Raw genomic sequence first — 25,025 nt, 5'->3', positions numbered from 1 at the left:
CTTCCACCCCAAACCATCCTGTGATCGATGATTGATTGAAAAGATGAACTTACCTTTTGCAGCATTCTAGCATTCATTAATACCCACCGCTGCACCACGTTCACTCATGTCTCATGCACACTGCTGGGATGGTACAGAGAGACCTTAATGTAAATTCAGACCTGCTCTGCTCTTGAGGAAAAACTCCAGTCAACTAATAGCTTCGTAAGATTTGAATGGCTCTCTTGCAAAAATATTTTTTCTGCAACTGATACATGCACTGAAATTACCAACAATGAAATATTTACATATCAGACAAGAAAAGTGTGGCCAAAATCCATGCAAGTTTTAATTCAAAGATTACCAGCATTATTAAACTAACCAACTATAATGTATCTAGCAGGTTGCAATGCATATGATTCATCTAGAAAGCTGTTCCAGTAAAAAAGATTAATTTATATACAGAACTGAAATACACAATTAGCTGTCATTACAGAACATCCTTTAACAATCCCAGCCAGGTGAACATGGTTATTCACAGTTTGTGGATACACAAATTGGTGCTCTCTAAAACAAAACAGAAGTTCCTGAATTTGTCTACAATGAAGTGTATGCACTGGAAAACAATGAACTACCCTGACTGGAAGTGAGGAATGGGTGACCACTATTTGTCCTACACAGCTTTTTCGTCTTCCTTGCATTGCTGTTTTATGTCAGTACTTGGTGACTTGACCTTCTGTTGCACAACAAGCACTTAAACCAAAAAATGTTTATCCTGTTTCCTTCTTCACCTCATGTAACAGCCACTGACATGGCAATACTGACAGTCAAATTTCAATCGGAGCATTAGGAGCAGCTTATCTTCTGAATGAAACAAAACAAGTACAAACACAGAAGTACACAGAAAGGATTCACTAATCGCCTCTCTTGCAAGGCTCAGTAGACAAACATACAGCGGCAACAGTTGTTTTTAGAAAGTATTTTATGTTCTTGCAAAGAAGAGTGGAATTGAAGAAGTAAATACTGGAACTAACACTTGAAGTTACAACCAGTTGTCAAACATACTACAGCTAGATTATCCACTGATGAAAGTCAGTGACTAGATCCCATAATGCTGAGATTCTCCCACTTCATCTCTGGGGCTGTGGTTCCAGAAATGTATGAATTTCTCTGGATTAATTTCTTCAGTCACAAAATCTTGATAACATACCTTCCCTTATATTGTGAGGCTTAATGGATAAACAAGATCCAGTGGACCTACTACATGGAGATTTTCAAAAAGCCCTTGATGAGGTTCCACACCTAAGGTGGTAGAAAAATGAAGTTGTCACAGGATTGGAGGAAAGGTCATTTTATGGATTTGCTAAAAGGTTACAGGATACAAAAGTTACAGCTGTTTAAAAGGCGGGAAGGAAAGAGCACAGCATAAAGGTAATTTTTCAGAATAGAGAACAGTTATCAAGGGGGATTGGTGGGGCCAGTTCTATTCAATATCTTCATCAATGATCTGGGTAAAAGAGTGCCCACACAGTGAGGGCAATACTAAACTTCTCCAGGTAGCTACATGACATATAGAAGGCACATAAAGCCAGAAGCAGCTCACAAAAATGTGGCAAATAAGCTTCTACATAGATAAGGCAATCCATTTGGGGGAAAAATAATCTGAACCAGGTGTACGTGGTGCTGAATTCACATCTAGCAGCTATCACCTGGGAAAGCAATCTTGGAGTCATGCTTGATGCTTCTCTGAAATCATCTGCTTAGTGTGCAGGGGCAGCCAAAAAAGCAACCAAATGGTACGCATCATCTAGTGAGGTATTGAGAACAAAACATAAAATATGATTTTGCCACTATTCAGAGCCTTGGCCCACCCCTCTTCTTCAGTTCAGTGCACGGTTCTGGCCTCCAGACGTCCAGAAGAATGTAGTGAAGTTAGAGATGATGTGGAAGAGGTCACCTAAAACGGTCAGGGCAGTGGAGCATCTAACTTACCTGAGAAATATAAAAAGATGGGAACTCAGCTTGGAGGCTGAGGAGGATACAGTCAGGTATTTTAAAAGCCACTCAGTATTGCACTAAATTCTGTAATACCAGAACTAGTGGCACTCACTGAAATAAGTAAGAGGTCACTTTAAAAGTGATAGAAGTACTTCTTTACACTGTGAATGGTAACTATCTGTAATCTGTTGCCACAGCACTTATGGAGGCAGATTGTACCAGGAAATTCAAAAGAGAGAAGAAAAATTAATGGCAATATGAATGAATACTAAAGGCTGGGACAAATTCTTTTAGCATCCTTAATCCTATTACAGCTGTTGCTGCCGAACTATGAAGAATGCAAACAGCAGATATTTTGTGCTCTTCCTAAGTAACATCTCTTACTGCAAATGTCAGAGAGGAAATGTTGGGGTTGTAGTCTGGCCCAAGAAGGTGTTTTTTATGCCCTTATGTTCCTTTTGTGTGTTCTAAGACAAAAGATGCTGATGTTGCACAGCTGTTATTACAGTATTCTGTCCAGGGTAAAACTACAAAGCAAGTAATTGTTTTTGTGGTTCCTTTTTTTGACTATTAAGGCACACTTTGTCATCTTGCTCATTTTCCATTGTCCTGTGCAAAATTATAGTCAGCGCTATTACTTTTACAGTTATCAAACAAGCAGCATGAAAGACTGAGAAATAGCACAACACAAGATAGGTTGACCACAAACCAGATTCTTTTTAAAGGATATGCAAATCAGTGTCAATATGATGATTATGAGCAATTCTAAAACAAGCAGATATTAACAATGTTATATGAAATAACTGATGTGCCTGGTTTTTAGTCCTTCGTTTTTATAGAAAACTAATTTTTTTCTTTTCCCCTTTTACAGACTCCACGCTGGACTAAACCCACAGTTCGTCCAATATCCAAGTGTTCAGCCGGTTTGGCTTCCATCACAAGAGGCCATTTTGTACACTTACTGATGATTTGAAGTAGTCAAAAAACCATGAATCAGACTTCAAAACTTAGAAAGAATGGTCTAAAGTAGAGTGGACTTCAATTATTTTTGTTTGCCTTCTGTTTTCTGAGCCTGTGTGGCATCTTTTGATCCTATTTCCTCAAGAAAGACGAAGTCCACAAACTTAAGAGTTCTGTTTGTGTTAAGGAAAACTGAAATTGTCATTGCTTTCAGTCAAGAGTTGAGGCCTTAAGAAAAATACCAGATGTTGTAAAATATGGCAAAATTGGAAGTACTGGTAATATTGGAATAGAAATAATGTATGAAACATAGCTGAGTCTCAAGCTTAACTTGGAATTCTGGCCAGAATTTTCATAACTAACAAGTAATCAAACCTAGTTTTCGATTCATTCCTTCATGCAGAGAAAGCAAGCTGTGAAACTTGAGCTTCAGACATCCTCTGAATTTTGTAGCTTTGATTCAAATTTGTTTCCAGCATGATACTGGGAGAGAGGGAAAGAGAAATATTTGACATCAGCTATGAAGGCCAACAGTTTGGATGATCCTCTCATTTGTTAGATGAAATAGGTTCTAGCACTCCTTGTTTGTATGTGTTTCAGTGATTTTTCATGAGTTTTCAGATAATCTAAGGCACTATGTGTTTACTTCCCCTGTCATAGATTCAGGCTTAGTGTCACACTGGATGCTTCTGTAGCTTCACACATCTTCCCAGTGGGTTATCACTTTTCAGTGGCAGTAGTGGGGTGATGAAATTCCTTTCCCTCCTCTTCCACGGGAACCATTACATCATTCCCTGGAAAAGACTCTGTTTCCTGCTCTGGATAGTGCATTGCCAGTTCCTCTTCCATGTTTTCCTGGGCATCAACATTACTTTCACATCCTCTAGCAGCACAGTTCTTGCCACTAGGCACTTCTGAAATGGACCCCACAATAACAGTGTCGGCTTTCATGATGTATATTTTTTCTGAGGAAGGAAAAAAAATAGTGCTGAGCATAATTAACAATCACAGCTGACACTAGAGGTGGTTCCTTTTCATGCAAAATCTTTATTCAGTACTCAGGTGGGGTTTTTTTCCCCTGTTCTTTCTTTAATCAGAGGCATGCAGATCAAGCCCATCACTGTAAAAACACAGAATTCAATAACTCACTAAAGCTTTTGGAATTCACATATTTTAAGTTGTCTATTTCATTGTTTATTTATAAAGTGCTTTATTTTGAAAACAAAGCACTGAACATACCAAGTGATAAAGAAGGCCTGCACCTTTCGTACTACACTGTCTGGTTTTGGAACACTGTCAATGGAACTCTGGGCATTTTAGATCGAGTAGATCTAGCTCCCATGTGATGAAGTCACTGCACTGTAGCTAGGACTACAGGAGAAAGACAAGTTAGAAAAGTCAGTAAGATATTCACAAAAGTCTGTTAGAAGCAGCAATTAATTGGGATCTAGGGAAGATAGATATGGAGAATCCAAGGCTTATGCTCCTGCTGTTTCGAGATGCAACAATACCTGCGTTAAAAGGAGCCTTTGGGCAAGGATCAGCACTGTACAGAAATTCTGGGTAGTTATCTGGGGTCTTAGGACCAGCAAAGAAATTAATTTCTTTCCAGCAGAGAATCAACTGGGGTAGGCTTGAACCTTGTGTCCAACTTGTTGACCCTACTCCTTTACCAAATGTAAATAAGGCCTTTACTATGTCTTGGACCACTACATTTTATTCAGAAGGATGCTGCAGATCGGACACTGTAGGTTATTGGTCACAATTGCTTGGAGATATTTGGTATGTTAAGTCAAATCACCAGATTCATCCCAAGTCCATCACTCACAGAAAAAAACAGAAAGGGCATTTAGTAAGGAAAGGTCAGCTCTAGTAATACCAAAAAACCCCCTTCAAATAATATCTCAAAATTGAGTTTACAGGAGACATTCTGACAGTGTTTCCAGAGTGTGTCTCAGGTAACAGTTCTCCCCCTGGGAGCAGGCTTCCTTGCCTGACTTTATCTCCTACCCTGTGTCATGGTCAAAGACTTTATGGAACATACAGGAGAAACATTTCAAGCTATTACTATGAAACCAAGAGAAGAAAATGATAGCTTCAGACATGTGAAGTAAAACTGTCATTAAGTGTTACAGCATCATTGTCCAGCTGACATATTTTGGATTTCAAATTTCTTCTGCAAATATACATCTTCTGGAATGAAAAAGAGGAAAAGCAGCATTTTTCTGTCAGGTTCAGAAGAGAGTAAGGTAAATGTGAAAGTAAGAAAGCATTATATTCAAATGAACAGATATACCAGAATTTGTGTGTCATAGGTTCCAACCTTTGTTAGAAGCTTTGGACACTTTGCAGTTTACTAATAATCTCAGAATGACATTATGTGACCATGGTTGAAAAATTGAAGAGGCAAGAGGGGAAAAAAAAAAAAAAGCAAGACTCACCAATTCGATTATTTGTGTGGTCTCTCACTCGAGAATCGATAGGACAATCTGGGGCATTCCCATTGCTCTGTGTCACGTCCGTCAGACTCAGATCAGGACTATGTGCTTTGTCTGTGCTGGAGACCAAGTTATTGTTGGTTTCCAAAGGGAGGGTTCTGTCGATTAACTCCTTCTCTTCTGGCCCACTGTCAGTACTCAGTATGATCTTCTGCCAATACAAAGAGGAAAGTAGAAGTGGGGTGAATGTAAAAACAACACTGTGAAGATTGCAGTAGGTCTACAGACTACTCCTGTGGCAGTCAGAACAACATCAGGTACTTCAGCACCACTGTCACAGGGAGTAAAAAATTCCAAAGTGTCTGACTGATATAGGAACTTAAGATTCTTTGAATTAGGTTCCTGCATCACTTAAGGCCATATTTGAAAATATCATTTCTAAACTAAATTCACAGATTTTTGATGACGTTTGCAAGAATGTACCTCACTTCCACTGAAATCCAGTTTCTTGGGCCTGCTTGGATGCTTTGGTAAATTCCACTGCCTTGTCCGCAATTTAGGTGCCGATGAGCTTTTGTAAATCCACCTATCTGTCGTTTTGACTTTTTGCCACAAGTCTTATACTGTATGCTCTGCTGCAGAGTCTGCTATCCTGTAATATAGTAGCAGCTGCATTCTGGGGGCTGAAGTTCAGTAGCACCTTTCAGCAAAGGGTATAACATCAGTAAGAAAGATAGATGCTGGAGGTAAGAATTTTAAGGGATTTGCTCAGAAAGAACTTTAACAAGATATTTTTCATATTTAGGTGTGAGATAGGTATCAGAGGACAAACCTGTACAGATGTGTAGTCATACAGCGAGTCAAACAGTCAAAACCGAAAATGTATGGTTTAACTTCCTCTTAGATTTTGCAAAGACCTACCATGCTTCTATGGAACAACAAAACCAACCAGAGGTTGAACTGGTTGAACTTCAAAATGGAATTGCCTCAGCAGAACGTCAGGTAGGAGAAACAAGCTCAGACTATTATGTGAAGAGTTAATTACAAACAGTCCTTTAAAAGAGGAGCCAGAACCTGAGAGAGGCTCCGGGTCCTGCATCACAAATTTCTGATTGTTCCTAGCTCTGTTTCCACAAGGTTGGAAAAGAAAAATAAAAACATAGTAAGACTCTGAAATGTGCAGTTTAAAACTCTTGCTCATCTCTGACTCATTATACAAGCAAGAGTGGAAGCTCCCCATAATTCAGGAATGAGCAATGATACACTGAAATTATGATAGCTGATTGCAATCAGATTTATTAAAATAAGTAGTATCTTGTATGTGTGCAGATGTACAACATTGAAAACAAAACTGATTTTTAAAAAAAGGGAAGAGTCTAAAGAGTGTTTTAGGAGATACAGACATCTAAAGATAACAAGCCTAATAAACTGAGAAGACTCAGAGGATGAAAGTTGCTGTAGTTTCACTGAAAGTGGGGGAACCAAACAGAGCTGCAATGATTTCAGCAGCTGAGGAACTGCTTTCTGTTGTGACCATATTGACTGATGTTTGTCTTGTTCATCTGCAAACTACACTGTTAAACCAGAAGCTGGTCTTGATGGAGAGTCTTCCAGACAAACAACACTCACTGTGTACCCATATTACAGTCATGCTAAATCCTACAAAGAGGGAAGGTGACATGGAGGGAGACAGAAGAAGAGTACAAATCCCGCTTGTGTGACTGGAGCAGTAAGGTAAAATGGGACTGACAAAGCTCTCCCAGAAGGTAGAAAAGGCATGTTCATCCTGTGATTTTGGATCTTGTCCCATAGAATGCAACATGAATGGCATAAGACCAAACCAAATACTCCCTTCACAAGCAAGATTGGCAGCATCACATTATTTAATGCCACATTAAACATAGCCCAAGACATGAAAGTAGCAAGTTCTAGTACATCTCATTGCTGCACCTAGAGGCTCACATGTTGTAGAGGCAAGTCCAAACAAAAAGGCTGGCACTCTTTAACAGGACATTTAAAAATATCATTATTTACATTGGAATGCAAAGTGATCTGGTTTGGATTATTGTTCACACTTACTGCACATTTGTTCACTAGATCAGAACCTGCAATAGAAAGAGGAAAAATTGTCAGAAGAAACTTCACAGCAACAACAAGAATGTTAATACTTGCTCTGAAAGATCACCTAGCCATGTGTCCTAAACTACTCTACTGCCCAACCCTCCTGCATGCTTTCTTTACCACAGAGGGCACACTTACATGACGTGGCTGAGGTGAACCAGCAACATGTTGCTGCCAAAACTGTGAGATCCTGCTCTCCCCAGAGCCCTTTGTGGCCATCCCTATCGCTCTCCCCACACCACAACTGGTATTAATCTAATGAAACGATGAACTGATTAAACTTTCTAGATAAGCAGAAGCCAGGCTTATTAAAAAAAAAAAAAAGTTAATAACTTTGTACTGGATTAACAAGTTGGATCAATTCATCGTGTGGTCAGATGAATATTAAGGGGATGGGATTTTATGCAAGAATAGAGGAAGGGAACACTGGGGAAAGAAGAGAGGTGAGAACGAGGGAGTGTACAGCATGCTTCTGTAGTACCATGAAGCTAGACAGACTCAGGCCCACCATCTAATCTCACCCTGACATGCAGCCACCTTTATTTACAATGCATCAGCTCTGCAATGCTGCACAGTAACAGTTTCTATTGCGTAAGGCAAGTGAGGAAGCAAAAATTCCATTTGGAGAAAACTAAGCTGCACACAAGAGCTTTTAAACCATATTCCTAAATAAATGAGTATAAAAAGCTCTAATGTGTGGTGATTAGGAGAATCTAACATAACAGAAGAGAATAGATCAGTCAATGGAAATGGACGTGCTGAGAGGGGATTAGTTAATTGGGCAAAATGTGTGTACTCTAGGGGATCTGCACGGGTTGCTATGGCTAACACCCACTTTTTTTGGAACACGTCTCCCACACTTGAGTGCCCAGAAATGAACTGGGCTCTTTTCCAGCAAAGCCTCCCTGCACTGACAGATCGTCCAGGCATACAGGTGCCATGGGAAGAACATGCCATCTAGTGGCTTGTCACAGCCAGGTGTCACCTGCCTGCGCAGGACAGCCAGGACTGCCCTTCAGCATCTCAGCAGAGACGTACATTTGACATGAAAAAGTTCCATGTTTTAAATTAAAATTCCATATAATAAAGTTCCATATTAAAACTATCCACTTATTCTTTAGACGCATGGATTACAACTCCTGGCCATCAGTCACTCACCTTGAGATTTGAGTCCGGATTTGTGCGAAGTGACAGAATGCAGATGTGCTGATAAAAGAAACCATTCATTTAGCAAAACTCATCATGGAGCGTGCAGGCTCTAACAGCTTTACCACACCCACAGATTTACAACCAACCTACAAAGTGCTCATCCTGCTTTCTATAAAAGACGGAATGTGGTTCCACAGACACACCCCATGTATAACTCTATTGAGAGTCACTACCAGTAAAAATCACTCTTCCTCTCATGCTCAAAGTCCAACCCCATTCCTGGAACAAACAAATACTCACAAAACACTTCAGGTATCATTTAATATTAGTGTCTGTGCTGAGAAAAGAAACCACTGGTTACCCTTTCCCCACCCAGCCTGTAGCATCTTCCTCCATAAGTTCTCAGCTGCTTCAATCTTTCTCTCATGTTCTCCAACATGCTGCATCAACAGTTTGCCTAGAACCCTTATTTGCCTTCACCAGGCAGTAGTGAACATTCTCTACCCCAATGACCTCCAAAAATTTTGGGATATTTGAGTTCCCAGTTGGCATATACTTGGAGATCGAACAGCATGCTATGTATTATAGCTTTAAAAACTCACGCTTTCCTTTGAGGATGAGGATCCGCTTCTTGCAAACCTTCCATTTCCAAAATAACAGCATGCCCACAAGTAGCACTATCACAGAGAGAACCACTCCCCAAAGAACTACACCTATAGCACAGAAAGGGAAATGGAGTACAGGAAAGGCCAAGAAAAGGCAGAGGGGAAACTTTTAGTAGATCTATGTGTTTGGACATAGATCCATGGACATCATTTCACAAGTTGTAGGGGATTTGCAGGAAGATCCCACATAAAAATTGCATTTACCCAAGATATATCCAAATAAAACATGCTAGACAGAGTAAATGCTTTATCTTTGTTACCTCCCGTTGTCATCTCCCCCTTGGCCGAGGTGGGAAAAGTGCCAGTCAGAGCTTTCTCCTCAGGAGTGGAACTGGGGTTTTCAGTTGTTGTGGCACTTAAGAGGATACTAGCAATGGTCACGAGGTTCTCGTGAAACCTCCTTGGGTCCGAGTTGTTTGTTTCACTGCTGAATCTCATGGACAAAGTGCTTGGGCTGAGGTAGGTGGGCAACTGGTCCAGGCAAACCTGATCATGTGTGGCATTTCCTTCACTTAGTGCCACTTTGTTTAACTTGGCACAGCTGGGGAATGAAAGAGAACAGTGTTATCAGGGCTACAGGAAACTGCCATGGTACATGGTAGGAGTATTTTTCATGTGACAAACGTCCCTTTGGTCATTTTTGTACCACTTGCATTTATCGCTTTCAGTGAAAAAGTCTAAACTTCTTCTCACCCCTGTGGCATTAATTCTTGACCTGGATGCAAACCTGATACTCAGACGTGTGTACAATTTGGTAAACTAAAACTAAAACTGAGGCAAGAGGGATTCCTTCCTTCCTTCCTTCCTCCAGTACAGAGCTGTGCCACAGGTACAGAGGCCTTCTAAACTCTGCACGGAGGCTCAAAGTTATCCCATTGCCTCTAAGATAAATTTGTATACCCTGTACCAGAAATGACAGGAGTCCCTTTTCATTATTAACTTTAATTAATTAGTTAGTCACTTTAAAGAACTATGGACTTACTTTGTGTGGGGCTTGCAGATGTCAGTGCTGGAGTTTTGATCAGAGAAGGTCCCAGAAGGGCACTCTTCACAAGTAACATCATTTGTTGAGGTGCCTGAATAAAAATAATGACTGAGGACCAACCAAACAAAATGCATCAGGTCCAGGCCTATGGCCACGATCAGGAAAGGTAAACTAGACAGGTAGGAATTCCTACCTCTGACTTTGACTCCAAAACCAGGTTTGCAAACAGTGTGCTGCTGGCATCGCATGCAGGTGTTCAGAACAGGGGTTTGACAGAACAGGCCTGGCCGGCACTCACACACACGGCTAGAATTGAAGGAGCAGGGCTCCTTCTCCACAAGGTCGGATTCTGTGGGGAAGAAACAGATGTGGTAACAAAGGATCACCCTGCAAGGAAAACGTAAAGCAGGGGCCAGAGCTGAGCAACATCAGTTCAAAGGCTCAGGAAACAGAACAAGCTGCTGGCACTCTTCACGATAGCAACTTAAGTCATGAATAATTGGAGAAGCCTGTAGGCAATGGCTTGTAATATAAGACAGAAACAGAAATCAGACTTGGGCAGCACTGGATGAGAGAAGTTTTTGGTAGTCCCAGGTCACACAGGAAGTGATACTAATTATGTGCAAGGTAGCATTCTGTTCTCTAAATCAGTAACCAAGGATGGATAATTTTGCTGCTGGAAATTCTAAACGAATAAAATATAAATAAAGCGTAAAGAGAGAATATAACTGAGAGGTAAGTGTGAGGGCAAGCAAACCTTTTGCACATGATACACAAGCATCACATTGTGGCTTTTGGAATGCTTCATTCACATATTGTTCAGGTCCACATCTCATGCAGTCTTCATCTGGGTCCCTAGGACATGCTTTCTTTTTAACATAGCCTGGAGAAAGAAACACAAAATATGCAGATACCTGTCTCACAGGAGACAACCATCCTGAAGTATTCTTGTATGCTCTTTTACCTGTTAGACACACTACCACAGTCTTCTCTTTGTACCTGTCATTTGTGTCTCTAGCATAAATTTTTGTCTTTGCCTTTCAAGTGTGAAGGGATCACAGCTGTCCTGTTACAACACCACCATGCATGGCATCACAGTCAGTTGGGATTGCTGCAGACTGGGCACACGGGCACAATAGGCATTTGCTGACAGTTAGAAAGAAAAGACTGCCAAGTCTGCAACGAGGGCAATATTGTCCTGCCATTACTAAGTTTGCAGGCAATTGTTTTTCATTTTCTTCTTGACTATAGCAACTGAGTCTTGATATTTTGCTACCTAAGGCATCGCTTTTCCTTTCAAAAGCTGCAAGAATTGCCTAGGTGCACATGGATTCATGCAGGGATGACCCCATCTCCCATGTTCACAATGGGAGGTTACGAGATGGTACTTCTTGAGCTGTGTCTTATATATCCCTAACAGGTTTGCAGTAGGGTGCTTTCTGAGCAGTCCTGCTAGTTTTACAGTTGCCTTGATGGTTATGGTTTAATGGTTTCATTTTTCAATTGTTTTCCTTTAAACAAATCAGATTACCCATGTATGTCTTTCTGATGCTGGATGTATATGCAATACACTTGCTCTGCTCAACACTTCCAACTCCCCTGGACTCCGTGCTCCCAGTTTGCAAGCACACTACCCTGGACCTCACAGACCTTCTGTGTATATGCATCATGTATGAAGTTGAGCAGCTGGCTGAATTAGAAGACCTCTGCAGGTCTTTGTCAAACTTAAACTATTCCGTGACTCTATATTTATGTCTGGTAATCATTTCCTAGTGACTAGTTTTTAAAAGCATCCATCTCGTAAGCCAGGTACAATAACCAGCTAGGAGTATGGGAAAGGCTGGGACAGAAGCATTCCTAATGTTTCAGCTCCTGAAGCAACAGATGAGGTATTCTACCACTGGCCATAGTGCCAAAGATATTAGAAGGCACAGTGGTCAGCTGTGACATTGTGGCCTTGCCAAAAGGTGGAAATAACTACCAGAAGGCAGTTGCAGAAGCAAAAGGGAAAGCTAAAGCAGCGACATAAAGATTGGAAGAGTTGAATGTTTCACAGATGGAAAATAGGAGAGAAACGAATCCCAGTTTCAACATCCAGCCTGCAATACCCAGTCAGAAAGAGTTAATCACAGGGAGGGGGAAGCTGGCAGGGAAATAACTCACCTACTATGCATTTTGCCAAGCATGATGTAGGAGTGCAGGTAAAAACAGCTGTGCTATATTTGGCCCACTAAATACCACCAGACAAGCCTGAACCACATCACTCCCACCTCCTCAAAACTACTCATCTGAGACTATTCTTTTCAAGGTGAGGGCTGACTGCTGAATCTCAGCACTCAAGCTACACGCACGTGTACCCGCACATGTGTGTCATTTTGCCCTTCCTCCCCCAAGGACCCAAAAGCTTTAACTTCAGTTGAGATTTCCTGTACACATGGGTCCCTCCCTTGGGGGATGTGTGCCCCAGGTGCAGTAGCTTTGAAGCTTGCCTAACAGTGTCTTCTGGTGCTGTTCTCCACTGATTGTGTTCATAGCTCAACAACCAGATAAAAGCCTGAGCAGTAGGAATACCAGCTGCAACCACCTGTACAGAAAAATGTGCTGAAAGTAAGTAGATTAAATAAGTGGTTTAAGTGTTTTATTTTGTACGTGCATTCATTCACTCCTGAGGATTTGCTGTTAACTGTGGGTGAGAAATTATCTTGAGCATTGACTGCAGCACTATCTTGTGGAGTGGGATATCTGATTTAGAGTCTAAAACAAACAAAAAAAAAACCCAAAACAAAAACCCACCCAAACAAAGAAGGTAAAAACCAAACAGAATAAACAGAAATGAAGCGGAATACCAACTTCTGCATAACATGAGCTGTTCTAGCATATACCATTATTTTCCGCGAAACTCTGTGCCTCCCCTTGACAGGAGGGAAATATTTTGTTCTGTGATGACAGAAAGAAAATATTCTTCTAGTATCCCAGGTATGAAGTCTCATTTTACCTTGCACAAGAATTAAGTACATGAGAAGAGATGGGGAAACTGTAGAACTTGATAGAATGATCTTTGGAGGTTTAGTTTGAAGTCTGTCTTGAAATTGAACTCGAAAATAACTGAGAGGATGACTTGCATGTGGGTCAGTGTGCTCAGACTGAAAGCTGTACATCTGTGGGCTGAAACGCTAAGGAATGTAAAGTCAGGCTGCATCAAGGGTTTGAGATGCTCCACTTTGATTAAGTAGAATTTTAGAAAAGCTTCTCTTTCTTTGCAGTGAGCAGTTGAGTTAGTAGCAGATATGAACAGGTTATCGCTTGAAGGAGTAGTGGAAGATTAAAATGAAAAAGGATTCTTACAAGTTTCTGTTGCAAAGGAGGCCCTGGAGGATGTGAAGAGATGTCCAACGTGGCAACAAAATGAGTTTCAGAAATAAGCAGAGGTGAAATGATTGAAGCTGGTGGCTCATTTCAGCCAGATATAAATCAGATCTTTGCTTTTCACAAGACCTCACTACGACATCTGTCATTATGGGAGCTTTTGCAAAGTATGGTTTTGAAAGAGAGAAGAACTTTTCTTGGGGCTGTCTCAGAGTCAGATCCCCACCCCTTTTCTTTTACAGGAGCAGTTTCTCCATCCCTTGGTCTTGTTTACTTATACAACCTCTGAATGATTCTAGTGGTGTGGCCAGCAGTACAAGACGTCCCAGCAGGAACCCTGATGTAACTGCATGCAAATTCTAGCAATCAGGTGTTAAACCCCTCTTTATTATTAGAGCACAAATGAATGTCAAAAATTTCCTTTCAAAAAGAAAAAAAAAAGAAAACATTTCTATAAGAAGAGATTGATGACAGTGAAGTACCATGAAATGCCCCACCCACCACGGGGCTTTTTGGCCAACAGGGGGAGTTTGAGACATTTCCAGAAGTCTTGTCTCACCAAAGTGTTTCCTGCTTCTGACCTCATGTGCCTCTGAGTCACAACTAGCTTTGTGCAAAGCCCACTGTGTCCCCTGACAAGGGGCTGTTCCCTTTCTCATGTGAGACGCTTTCTAAACTCTTTTGACTATGAGGATAATGACAGATTTTCCACACCTTCGTTTTATATTTTTTCTTTCTAATCAGAAACTTATTTAGCCTAATTTCACTGTGCTATTTCACACTCCGAGGCAAGTTGAAATGAATTCTTAGACCTGCCTACTTGCTACTTTGAAGTGTCAAGTCAACTGATAAAAAACACATAAAAAAGTCTAGCAAGTTACCTTGTTTGTAAGTTACAGATTGTTTGCATGCCGACTGAACAGAGGCAGGGCAGTGGGGAACAAGTTCACATCTGGATCCACTCTAGACAGCGATTCATGAAACTGTACTTTTCTCCAGGGACAAAATGCAATTCTGCAGGTATACCTGGTTCCCACCTATCTCTGTGAGAAAGGCTCCATGTTAATTTGACTGAATTACAAACATACTGACCTGAGGGACACTGGTAACAGCAGCTTCGTGAAGTTTCATCATAAAACCAATTCTCAAGTGTATCACACAATTGAGATGGGGTTAATGATGTCTAGAAATTGAAACAGAAAAAAGACACAATTAGAAAACGATTAGTTCTGTATTAGAGCAGATCCCAGTATCTGTCTCAAGTGATGGTAGTTGCAGATGGTAAGGAAAAGCCTACAGCTTTTTGAAAGTTCAAGTATCCTCAAAGCAACTAAACAACTGTTGCCCATATGCTTAAGCAAAGATTGCAATAATCAGTGTATTTAGCAACAATTCAGTATATATCTTCACTCAGCAGGCTCTTTTATCTGAAAGTCATTTAAACCTAGGAATGGAAGACCGTAGCCCAACCTGTGTATCAAGCATTTCAGCGCTCAGAAACTAACTCCTTGTTTCATACAATAAAAAGGGTAGTGGCATTGCCCTACAAAAATGTTTTTCAGCCAATGCTCCAAACACCCTTTGAAACCTAGCTGCAGGATCACTAAGAAATTAGTCTCTATCTCCTTTAGAAATCTTGTAGCAGTTAGCAAGTAAAACCAAAAGGCTAAAAATCACTGTCCTGAAATGATGCCATGTTAATTTGAGATAAGGATTTTTTAGAAAATAAAATAAAAATCCCTAACATCTGTAACAGATTTCCAGCTCTGTGTGCACTGGAATAAGAGGGAGTGTCATAGACAGCATCATCTAAATCTAGCTAGATTGGCTGTAATCGACAAATATAATTGTTTGCAGCAAATAAGTTATTTATGCAGTCATAATGCTTGAATTTAGTGACCTAAAGATGTGTTTATTAAAACCCAATAAATTGTTTCACTTATCAGCAACAAATCCTACACTGACAGCAAGAGGTTTTTGCCTTGAAAAGAATACTACAAATATTCATACAATGAAGCCCTTATTCAAATAACTAATCCCATTTCAGTTGTGAGTGAAGGTTTTCAGGACCAACCTTTGGTTTGACCACATAACTGACACTTGTTTAGCTAAAAAAAACCCACACAATAGTTCTAATATTAGCTTAGTAAATGAGACTCAGCTGTGAAGTGTATCAAGAAGCATATAATAAGACTTCATTTTTATATGGCAGGGCCACTACATGCTCTGGGAAATTACACTGCTACAAGTTTTCTGATGAGAAAATGTAATTTAAAAAATTTGGCATCTCCCTTAATAATCCCCTAAAAATATTGTTATCTGAATTTCATTTTCAGTATTTGCTAGAAGGTATAAATGGCAATTTTTTGTAAAGACTCAATCAGCAGATTCCCCAGAGATTTTCCCACATGATACTGGTAGAGCAATTAAACATTTCAGAAAGCTTACATCTCACTTTCTGCGGATGAATTTCCCATTGCCTTCGAAATAATACCTACTGTCTCCTACTGCCTTTGTATGCAGTGCAGAATCTTACTACCTAATTCCACAGCTGTATTCTCCTGTTTAATACACTGTTCTTTTCACCACAGGAGCATAAAACACAGAAGTTATTTAACTTGCCCCAGGTTACATCAGAAAACGGGAACTTTCAGTCAAGCAGGAAATTAACAAAAGGACAAGAAATAGAAACATATTGAAAGCATTAAATTTCATCGAGCTCCAGTAATAGAACTGAGAAATCCTGCCTGACACATTTCTGCACTAACCACTGGGCTACACAGCCTCCCTACAGAGCATTTTTTTCTAGTTTACTCTATAGACAAAATAGCAGATGTGTGCTTGCTCAGCCTGACTCAAATCAAATTTACAAATGTGCACCCTGTATTTTTCTTTTCTGAACAGGAAGCCCTAGACTGTAGGAAAAGGAAGTGGAATCTCCTTGCATCTGTGTGGAGAAGCACCCTGGTTAGCCAGCCACTCTAAGACTAAATTGAATAACAGGAAATGACACGAGACCAGTCACCAGACAAAGGGTCATTCAGGAGTCACTTCAGTGATATGAAGCGAATTAACTAGTTTTATAAAGAAAATTTAAGAAACAACAGCATCCTGGCTAATTAACTAAAATCCAGAAAAACTGGATCAGTTTCTCCGTAAGAGCTATGGGAAGTCACCACAAAAGCCTGATCTTCTCCTCCTGGTTCTCCTGGGCAACCAACTCTGGCTGCAAATGATGTTGAATTTTAAATTGGGATGGGAACAAAATTCTTGAGTGATTTATGCAGCACATAAGCTTACAGCTTAATTAAATGTCCCATTTGGGATTTAAATAAAGGAATAGCATCTGTGTAAAAGTGTGAGGGAAGGGCTGCTTTTTAAAAAGTTACCTTGTCTAAAATACTGAAATCAGGAGTTTAAGATTAGATTCTGCTCTTAGTTACTGCAATGCAAATTCTGATTATGAATTTGACCTGATACTAGTGCTGTGATAAATTACTGCATGAACTATGCATACATACTATACAAATTATGAAAATATGCATACAAAAGAGAGTACTCAACCCTTTTTTTTTTTTTCCTTTCCACGAGAGGGCAGCTATATACTACAACCACCTACGTAATACATGACACCCACAGCTTCACAACAAATGCTGCTTTCAAGTACCCAGTTATGCACAGCTTTGTAGCCACGTTTACTGTTTACTGAGCCAAGTCCAAGGTGCTCTGATGTAAAAAGAAGTCATTTTAACAAATCATGATGAATTTCTATGGCTGAGAAACCACCTTCTGAAGACCCCACCACTTCTAATTGGTAGCTATCTGCAAACTGTCTTTAAGAGTTGTCATCTGCTCAGTAGAGGTGTTTCATAAGTATGAAAGTTATTATAGATCGTTCTAGTGATAAATAATGTACATATCAATGCCCAGCATCAGTCGTCATCTCCCCATTCTTGTCATTTTTTCCCCTCTAAATCCTAAAGCTGTTTGATTTCTAATGTGACCTGTAACAGCAATGCAATGATGCAAAGTTCTGCTCTTAAACCAAGCAGAAAGGTTGGCCCTTTGTAGACAGCATACTTTAAGGTATGGACCTGGGTATAAACCAAGCCCCCATATCTCTAGCACTTCAGGGTTAAAAGCTCAAAATAAATTACATAAGCAAAACTGGCAGCGTGGAAAGGCAAGTGTCACTAAAAGTTATATAGGCTCTGCTTCTAACTTATGCAAGGTGTTTTGTAAGCTAAATTTCAAGTTTTTATGCATCTGGAATAAAAAAATCTTGCACTAAGAACCCACCAAAACTTCCATAAATTCTTGGGGGAGTGAAACTAATTGGTGCCTGAACGCAAAAAGAACATGCCTTGGAGAAATGGCAGAGGTGAAGGTCTCAAAATGTTTTAAGTCCTCCATTAAATTATGGTGCAAACTCATCTTCTGCAGAGGTTTGATTAGGCCACTTATGGGAAAAGGGTGAAGGAAAGTCAGTCATACAAGGATAACGTAATTTTCATTTTTCTGTCTCTGTGTAATGAATATCAGGGTAATAAATTAACTAAAACAAAAGATACCCAGACAAAAATATGAAGTGAAAAGGGAACAAAACCACGCATTATTAGTGGGTAGCAATAGGCCTGAACTGAGGTAATTTACCCACTCAATGACTGAACATGTGAATTACCTCAGTTTCACCACCTGTAACTACTCTTCCCACGTGTAAAATACCACCTCTGACATCTCATGTACAATTAGAGAAATTAGGGTGCAAGTTTGCAATAAAATATTGGCTTGTTTGATCTTTCATTTTGATGAGCTCAGTGTTTCTAATTAGGAAGAGATCACTGAAAACAATTCATCAAGAAACACAGCAAATTCTAGATTTCATATTTTCTAGTCCCACTCCCTTCATGACTCTGCGTTTATGGAAAGATACCTTATGCATTTTCTGGATTTGACCATCATCTTAGGTCTCTGTGTGCAAGAAGACTCCAAGTAATATGATTGATATGTTTGGGGTTTTTGTTCCTCAGCTGTTGTCTAGATTTCTGCTGTTAAAAAGGAGTAGCCATCAGCCATCAAATCCATTCAACTTTGGTGGTAGCACCAGGGAACCCCAGATAGGCTCTGTAAGGGCATGCAGGACATATTGTCACTCCCGTCCCACTGGGTCCTCAACTTTAGATTTGCTTGCTTTTACCAAATCTCGTCCAAACTGTTCCCAATGGTGCTGTAAACACTTCTTATCCTGCCAACACTTGCAGCTCAATTGCTAAGGGAAGGACAACTGCTACCAGGACAGGTCAGTTTGCTACAGCGGAACTTACAGTTTACGTTCTCTCTAGCTTTTCCAGTGAAACATAAAAGCATCTTCCCACTCAAAAACTTGGATAAGCAGTTTGCTCAGAACATCACATGCTATTTGTAATCAAAACAGAGAAGGGAAAAGCTAGTCGTCTTCTAACACTGTGGCTACAAAGGAATCTGATGAGAGCACAGAATGATTCTGTTTAGATGAGGGAAATTCTGAGAAAAATTCCCACCAACAGTAGCAGCATTGATCTCCCCAGCACAGAAACACACTGTTCTGAGCTGCATAGACCTGTTTTGAGCTGCGTTACCAACGGCTGCAACTGTGGAAGCCTGCTATGTACCGGGTTTGCGGTATTGCGACTGAGATGATGGTAGCCAACAGTGGAAGTTTCAAAGAAAATGTCCCTCTTGTCAAGCCTTAATCAGAACAAGGATCACCCATAAGAAGAGAGGGAATCACAAGGGCAGTGAAAGAAAAAGGAAAAATTAATGTAAAAAGGGATACTTTATCATATGAGGGCTCAAGAATACAGCAGGATGGAAAAGCATATGTGCTCTTACTGCTCTCATTGCCAACAAAAACCTCAGTGTTAAGACATTTCTAATATATTTCTGGTTGTGAGTGCTTGGACAAAACCAAGCATCATAAAATACTAAATAAGACACATAAGATTTAACTACAAAATAGTGAAAGTCTTCTGCCTTAGACTTTTATCCCATTTGTTAGTATGAGCTTAAGTCAAAGTGTAATATTTTAATACGTTCTAGGATGACAGTGGAAATGTAACCCTGTCTCAGAAAAAAATATGAACTTAATTACTTTGACTCAGGATTGTGTGAATAATAAAACTAATTTTTCCAGAGCAAAACCAGTTTATTTAAATTAAGACTCTTTGTTAGGCAGAAGCTGAAGGTTAAGGTTTGACTTAGCAGGTCCTAGTTGCTCATAAATAGCTCTTGAAATGAAAGGAAGATAGAGCAAAGGAGACAGAAAAAAGTTTCAGCCTCACATTTCAAAACCTCAACACTATCACCTTCTTACAAAAAAGCACCAGCTGTGAGTGGTGGGGTGGGGTGGGGGGGTTCACTTTCTTCATTCCATGGTGCCTGTGTGTAGAGGCCTACAAAAAAGAAAGGGCTAAGAAATTCTTCACTTACAGTGTTGGCCATTTCTCCTGGCTCCAGTATGCTTACAGAGATTGTCAATTAGCCAGTGAGAGAAGATTCACTTCATCATTTTTGTCCCTTTGTCCCTTACTACTACTTTTTTAGGGAAGGATTTGTGTGTAAGAACTTGCACTTCTGCCCCATTCCCTCCTTTTCTTCCTAGAATGCCTAGAAACACTGAAGACTGTGGTATAATCCATACTCAGCAGCAACTAGAATGTGGCTTTGCTTCATCAAGGAAATCACCAATAAGTTTTACAGAACAAACTCATCATCTCTGCAAGGCACAGAATGAAATGCGGTAACCTCAAAATCCTCTTTAATTAACATTCGGAGTATTTTTCATCTTTTGACTGTCCCTCCTCCTTATCCAGTGTTGTCTGAATCTCAAGACAGACAGAAACAGAACTCAGGTTCTGCCAGGGAAATTAAAATTTCTAGTACAATTTCACTTTTTAAGGCATCATTTCCCAGTATTTCCTGAAGAGAAGGAGATGTACATTTCCCTGTCCCCTCTCCAAAAGATAATCCAGTCTCAATGAAGAAATATCAATTTTATGCCAAGGACATATAGTCCATTAGTACTTAGAGTTCTGTTCATTAATATGTATTATAAAAAAACCTTTAAAATTCAAGGAAGATCACAGAAGTATTGGTGAGTAGGGGCGAGGAATCCAACTGTGGAGGACAGTAGGTCTTTGTCTTTCTCTCTGCTTCTGAGGAAACTCTGAAAGGATGGGGCTGTACTAATAATGGATTAGCGAAGAGGGAATATGTCTCTTACAGCTGTGCTAATCCTGTGGCTCTTTGCCATCCAAGGGTGCAATCCCACTTCCCCTCTCTTGCCTGTACCCACATTTTCCTTCCCATCTAACTCCTTGATTATTTAAGACAGAGTAATTGTGTTTCCAGAGGATGACTCAGTTCTAGGAGTTCATTTGACTGAAAACTCTGCTTTCTGAATTTGTGAAGTTGGTTTTCAGGGGGTCAGTGCACTGAAACAACTCACCCTGTGGCTGGACAGTCCCTTGCACTAAATTCAGTGCAAGAAAGTTGGTGGCACTGTGTAGCCAGGAGCAGGGCCCCCCCTTTGTGGGACAGGTCTCTGCTGACGGGCACAGCTGTAATGGGAAACCTCACAGACATTATTTCTGCATCTGTATACCTTATCAGAATTGAGTTGATCTGGACTGGGCATGAGACACGATGCACAGTTGATACTGCTTTATGCCAGCTGTAGAGGAACAGATAAGTATTTGAACTATTTCTTTTTTCAAAGCATTGGAGATCAAGGCACAATTAAATAAAGCAAACATATTTGATACAAAGCATTGGGGTTTTTCAGTGCTTGCTTTTGAGAATTTGTTTTAGAAAATAGGCTTTTTGTAGCTCTTCTCACTTTCTGCACATTTGCTATTTCAATTTAAATAATTGCAGTTGTAAAGATGTTGCTGAATTCAGTGGGCTACTCTGCAATTCAGTCAGTACAAGGTTTGACTCATTTAATTATGGTCTTTTGAGCTCAGAGAGAAAATGTGATGGTGAGGCAGAGTAAGAAATCAGCTTGCTACAAATGAGCTGTAAGTCAGGAAGAAACCATATTACGGTAAAAAAAAAAAATCTTCTACCAGCATTGGCTATTCTAGAACTGACTAATAGTGTAGCAAAACAGTTGACTCCCTTTCAAGCTTCTATCCAAATTCTGACAGTACAAATAAAGATGATAATCTAAGACTTCAAGTAGTCAAGCTTCAACTGCTTGATAGTAAAGACAGTATTAACAAATGAGAGTTAGCTGAATATTAAAACAAACAAACCCCAAATTGTGAACCCAAGTGAGGTAGAATATGGTTTAAAATATGACTGATAATTGTGACTTGCTCACATTAAACAGTACCACTTGTACTCCAGTGGCAGGAAAAGCAAAGGTTGATGTGATAGAGGCAATACAGAAAGACAGTGAAAACCCAGTTGCTTATCCCAGCAAGACCTACATATTTATTCTGGGTAACTGATGATTTTTCAGTGAGTCTGAATGTTGACAATGAGTATCAGAAAAACAAATTTTCTCTCTGCGCCTTTCATTCTGTGAACAAATCACCAAAAGTGATGTCAAATAGCAAAAATACCATCTTTTTTTCTACTGCCTTTCTCCTAAAGCAGTTTGCATTCAGCAGACTGGGCAAGCTTACCTGAATGCCCTCCTAAGCATTCAGGTGGGTAAGGACTACAGACTCCAGTCCTATAGAAGAACAGTGATCTTTCTATGTTTCAGGAAGGAGACAGTGGCAGGACAGATAACCATAGCAAACAGAGCAAACTTGCAATGTGGGAGGGGAATTTACAGCTAAAGACACAAGGGCAAACTCCTACTCTTGTACCAAAAGAGCCAGGAGGATCTTTTTCAAATATCTATGAAGAGGATGCAGGAGTTGGTTATTTTCAAAGATCTAATCAGAGTCAGTTACTTGTAAAAAATTTCCTGAGAGCCCAAGTGATGTGCTATATCATTCAGTTGCAATGTATAGACAGGTGTCTTGGGCTAATCCATGCTCGTATTTCCACTGCAAGGGAAAATGGCCAGTTTCAGGATCCAACACAACGTGCAGTTATTCACCTACTTGAATTTACCTATGCAAAGAGCCTCTGCAAGTGACCTTTTTTTTTTTTTTTTAATGTGTGTGCATAAGTGTCAGCCAGGGAAATCACCTGGATTTATGCCAGGTGCTGAGGGCTCATTGCCACGTGATCCACTAGGGAGAGGAGAGAGTGGCAGGGGAGGCGGGGAGCAAACCCACAAGAGGCAATACAATGTGAGCAGGGACCTAGCTTGCATCTACAGCATCAACTGAGTGCAACTAGAGGGCTATGTCTATTTTAAGTCAACTTGACACAGAAATAATAGCCTATTCATGAGAAAGTCAGTGTCAGAGGGGTGGGTGGTTATGAAGAGGAAGGTATTTTATTGTTTTGTTTGCCTTTACATCTTTCAGTTTTCCAGCCCTGACTCACTTGAGCAGAGTGAGCAGAAGCCCTCTGGACCAAGCTCCACAATGAATACACCTGTCACAGAGCACCTGGCCATCCAGGTGAAAATAAAAGCCACTCACACAAACAAATGAGAATGTCCCCCCACCCCTATCAAATCTTTCCTCATTCCCTAGCTGTGATGTGCCTGGGGGTGCAGCAACACTAGCCATGCCAACAAAAAGATGCAGATCATAATTTGTATTCCCTGCCCCTACCTGCAAAGTTCCCAGAGAGGGCAAACTCTCCTGGCTGCTCTGCTTTATAGCTTTATCTCCTGACAGTTCTGCTTTATACCTTTATCACACTGTGTTGCACAAAGCTCGTTTCTGTGGATGCCCACTACCCAGCACCCAGCCTGTGGGCAGGATAGCCCTGCTGCCTGGGGTGCCCCCAGACCTCTCCAGGCTCCTGCATCCTGAGGGGCTGCAGGATCCTGGTGCCACCCTGCCTTACCTGCGGGGCTGTCTGGATATCCTGGAGAAGCAGCAGCAGCCACAGTCCTTGTGCCAGGCTGCAGGCAGCCATCTGCAGTGGTGTTAAATCTCCCTAGCTCCCAGCATCGCAGGTTAGACAGCCAGGTTGCTCCTCCTGGAGGCTGAGATCTGCCCAGGGTCCAGCCCAGTCTTGCTCCGTGTCTGTTCATTCAGTCCAGAGCCATTCCAACTGTTCAAGACAAGCAGGAGACAGGCTTTGAGACTCCAGCAAGCTGAGAAAACAATTTAGAAGGAAGAGGGGGAGGGGGGGGGGGGGGGCTGTTCAAAAAAGAAAAGTAAAAAAAGAACAAAACAAAACCACGTCAATCACTAGTCCCGGAGCTGTCGGGTTTCTGTGAGTCGGTTGCATGCATCAAGGTTGTCACCCGAAGTACACAGTTGGCTGTGCAGAAACGCAGGCTCCTGAGTCATCTAGGCTGCCCTCAGAGAGCACTTCGCTACCTCAAAGCTTCAGCCAGGCATGAGTCCAAGCCCTGCCCCGTCCATCTGCCACACTCTCAAGAGCTGCAACCAAGCCTCAAGAGAGTTCCCAGTAAGAAACACTCATTTTTTCACTACAGTCATTTTACTCCTGTTTGAATGAGTGTGTGAAAACTCACAACCAAGCAGGGTGACTTCACAAAGGTTTAGGCTTTACACATTAACATTTAAACACCAACAGACTATCCTCTTGAGAATCCTTTTCTTTCCTCCAATCCCACTTGAAATCAATTCCTGTTCTGACCATCATGTCTTGGACTGCTACTCGTCATTTCACCCACTTTCATTTGTTACTCTGGATAATGTTTTTTGGGTCTGGTGTCTGGAAAGATTTCAGCTGGTTTAAGGTGTCATGAAGCTTTCTTATCTGCCCTAAAAGTTTTGTCAAAAGTAAAAGTTAGCCACTTCAAAAAAGGGCAGACTGCCTTGAAAACCTCTCTGAGGTGCTCAGGAAAGTAATGAGAATCTGAATTCTCACACCCATGGTTTTTTGCTTCTCACCCTTATCAGGAAAAACAGAAGAAATGAGAAAAGATTGCGAGTCAGATAATTGATTATTTTATTAAAGACCCACAGATACAGCACTGCCAACATGACAGAGTATCAAAGATGAGAGCATTCCACAGGGAACCTGGGATGATGTAAATACCTTCTTTAACTCACAGCTGTAACTGTTTTCTTTTTAACTAACTGCCCCCATCTCTTTCTCCTGAACAACATCTTATAAAAACCAGGCATTTTCAGAACATTGCATACTGTGTATTTGACAAATAAATCTAACTTCCTTTCTTCACCCTGTCAGGTTACTTCTCAGTTTCTAAGCTCTCTTAGCTATAAGAAAGCTGACTGTGGTAGGTATGCCATTAAGGTCTAGAGACAACTA

General features: G+C 40.7%; 1 protein-coding gene across 1 annotated transcript; it reads right to left on the bottom strand.

The window, feature by feature from the left end:
• Window positions 1–304: 304 nt before the first annotated feature.
• Window positions 305–24,065, bottom strand: TNFRSF8 (TNF receptor superfamily member 8). Its single transcript, XM_074893087.1, has 12 exons — window positions 23,964–24,065; window positions 23,622–23,831; window positions 14,754–14,844; window positions 11,053–11,178; window positions 10,489–10,644; window positions 10,293–10,386; window positions 9,571–9,851; window positions 9,248–9,358; window positions 8,655–8,702; window positions 7,455–7,480; window positions 5,379–5,586; window positions 305–3,902 (listed from the first exon to the last, which is right to left on the bottom strand). The coding sequence occupies exons 2-12, from the start codon at window positions 23,691–23,693 to the stop codon at window positions 3,658–3,660; spliced, it is 1,458 nt and encodes a 485-aa protein (XP_074749188.1). The 5' UTR covers window positions 23,694–23,831; window positions 23,964–24,065; the 3' UTR covers window positions 305–3,657.
• Between the last annotated feature and the right edge of the window lie 960 nt (window positions 24,066–25,025).

This window comes from Strix uralensis, chromosome 23, assembly GCF_047716275.1.
Source record: "Strix uralensis isolate ZFMK-TIS-50842 chromosome 23, bStrUra1, whole genome shotgun sequence".
In the NCBI taxonomy this organism is placed as follows: Eukaryota; Metazoa; Chordata; class Aves; order Strigiformes; family Strigidae; genus Strix; species Strix uralensis.
Note: the sequence above shows the minus strand (reverse complement) of the source record. Positions and strands in the feature narration are given on the sequence as shown.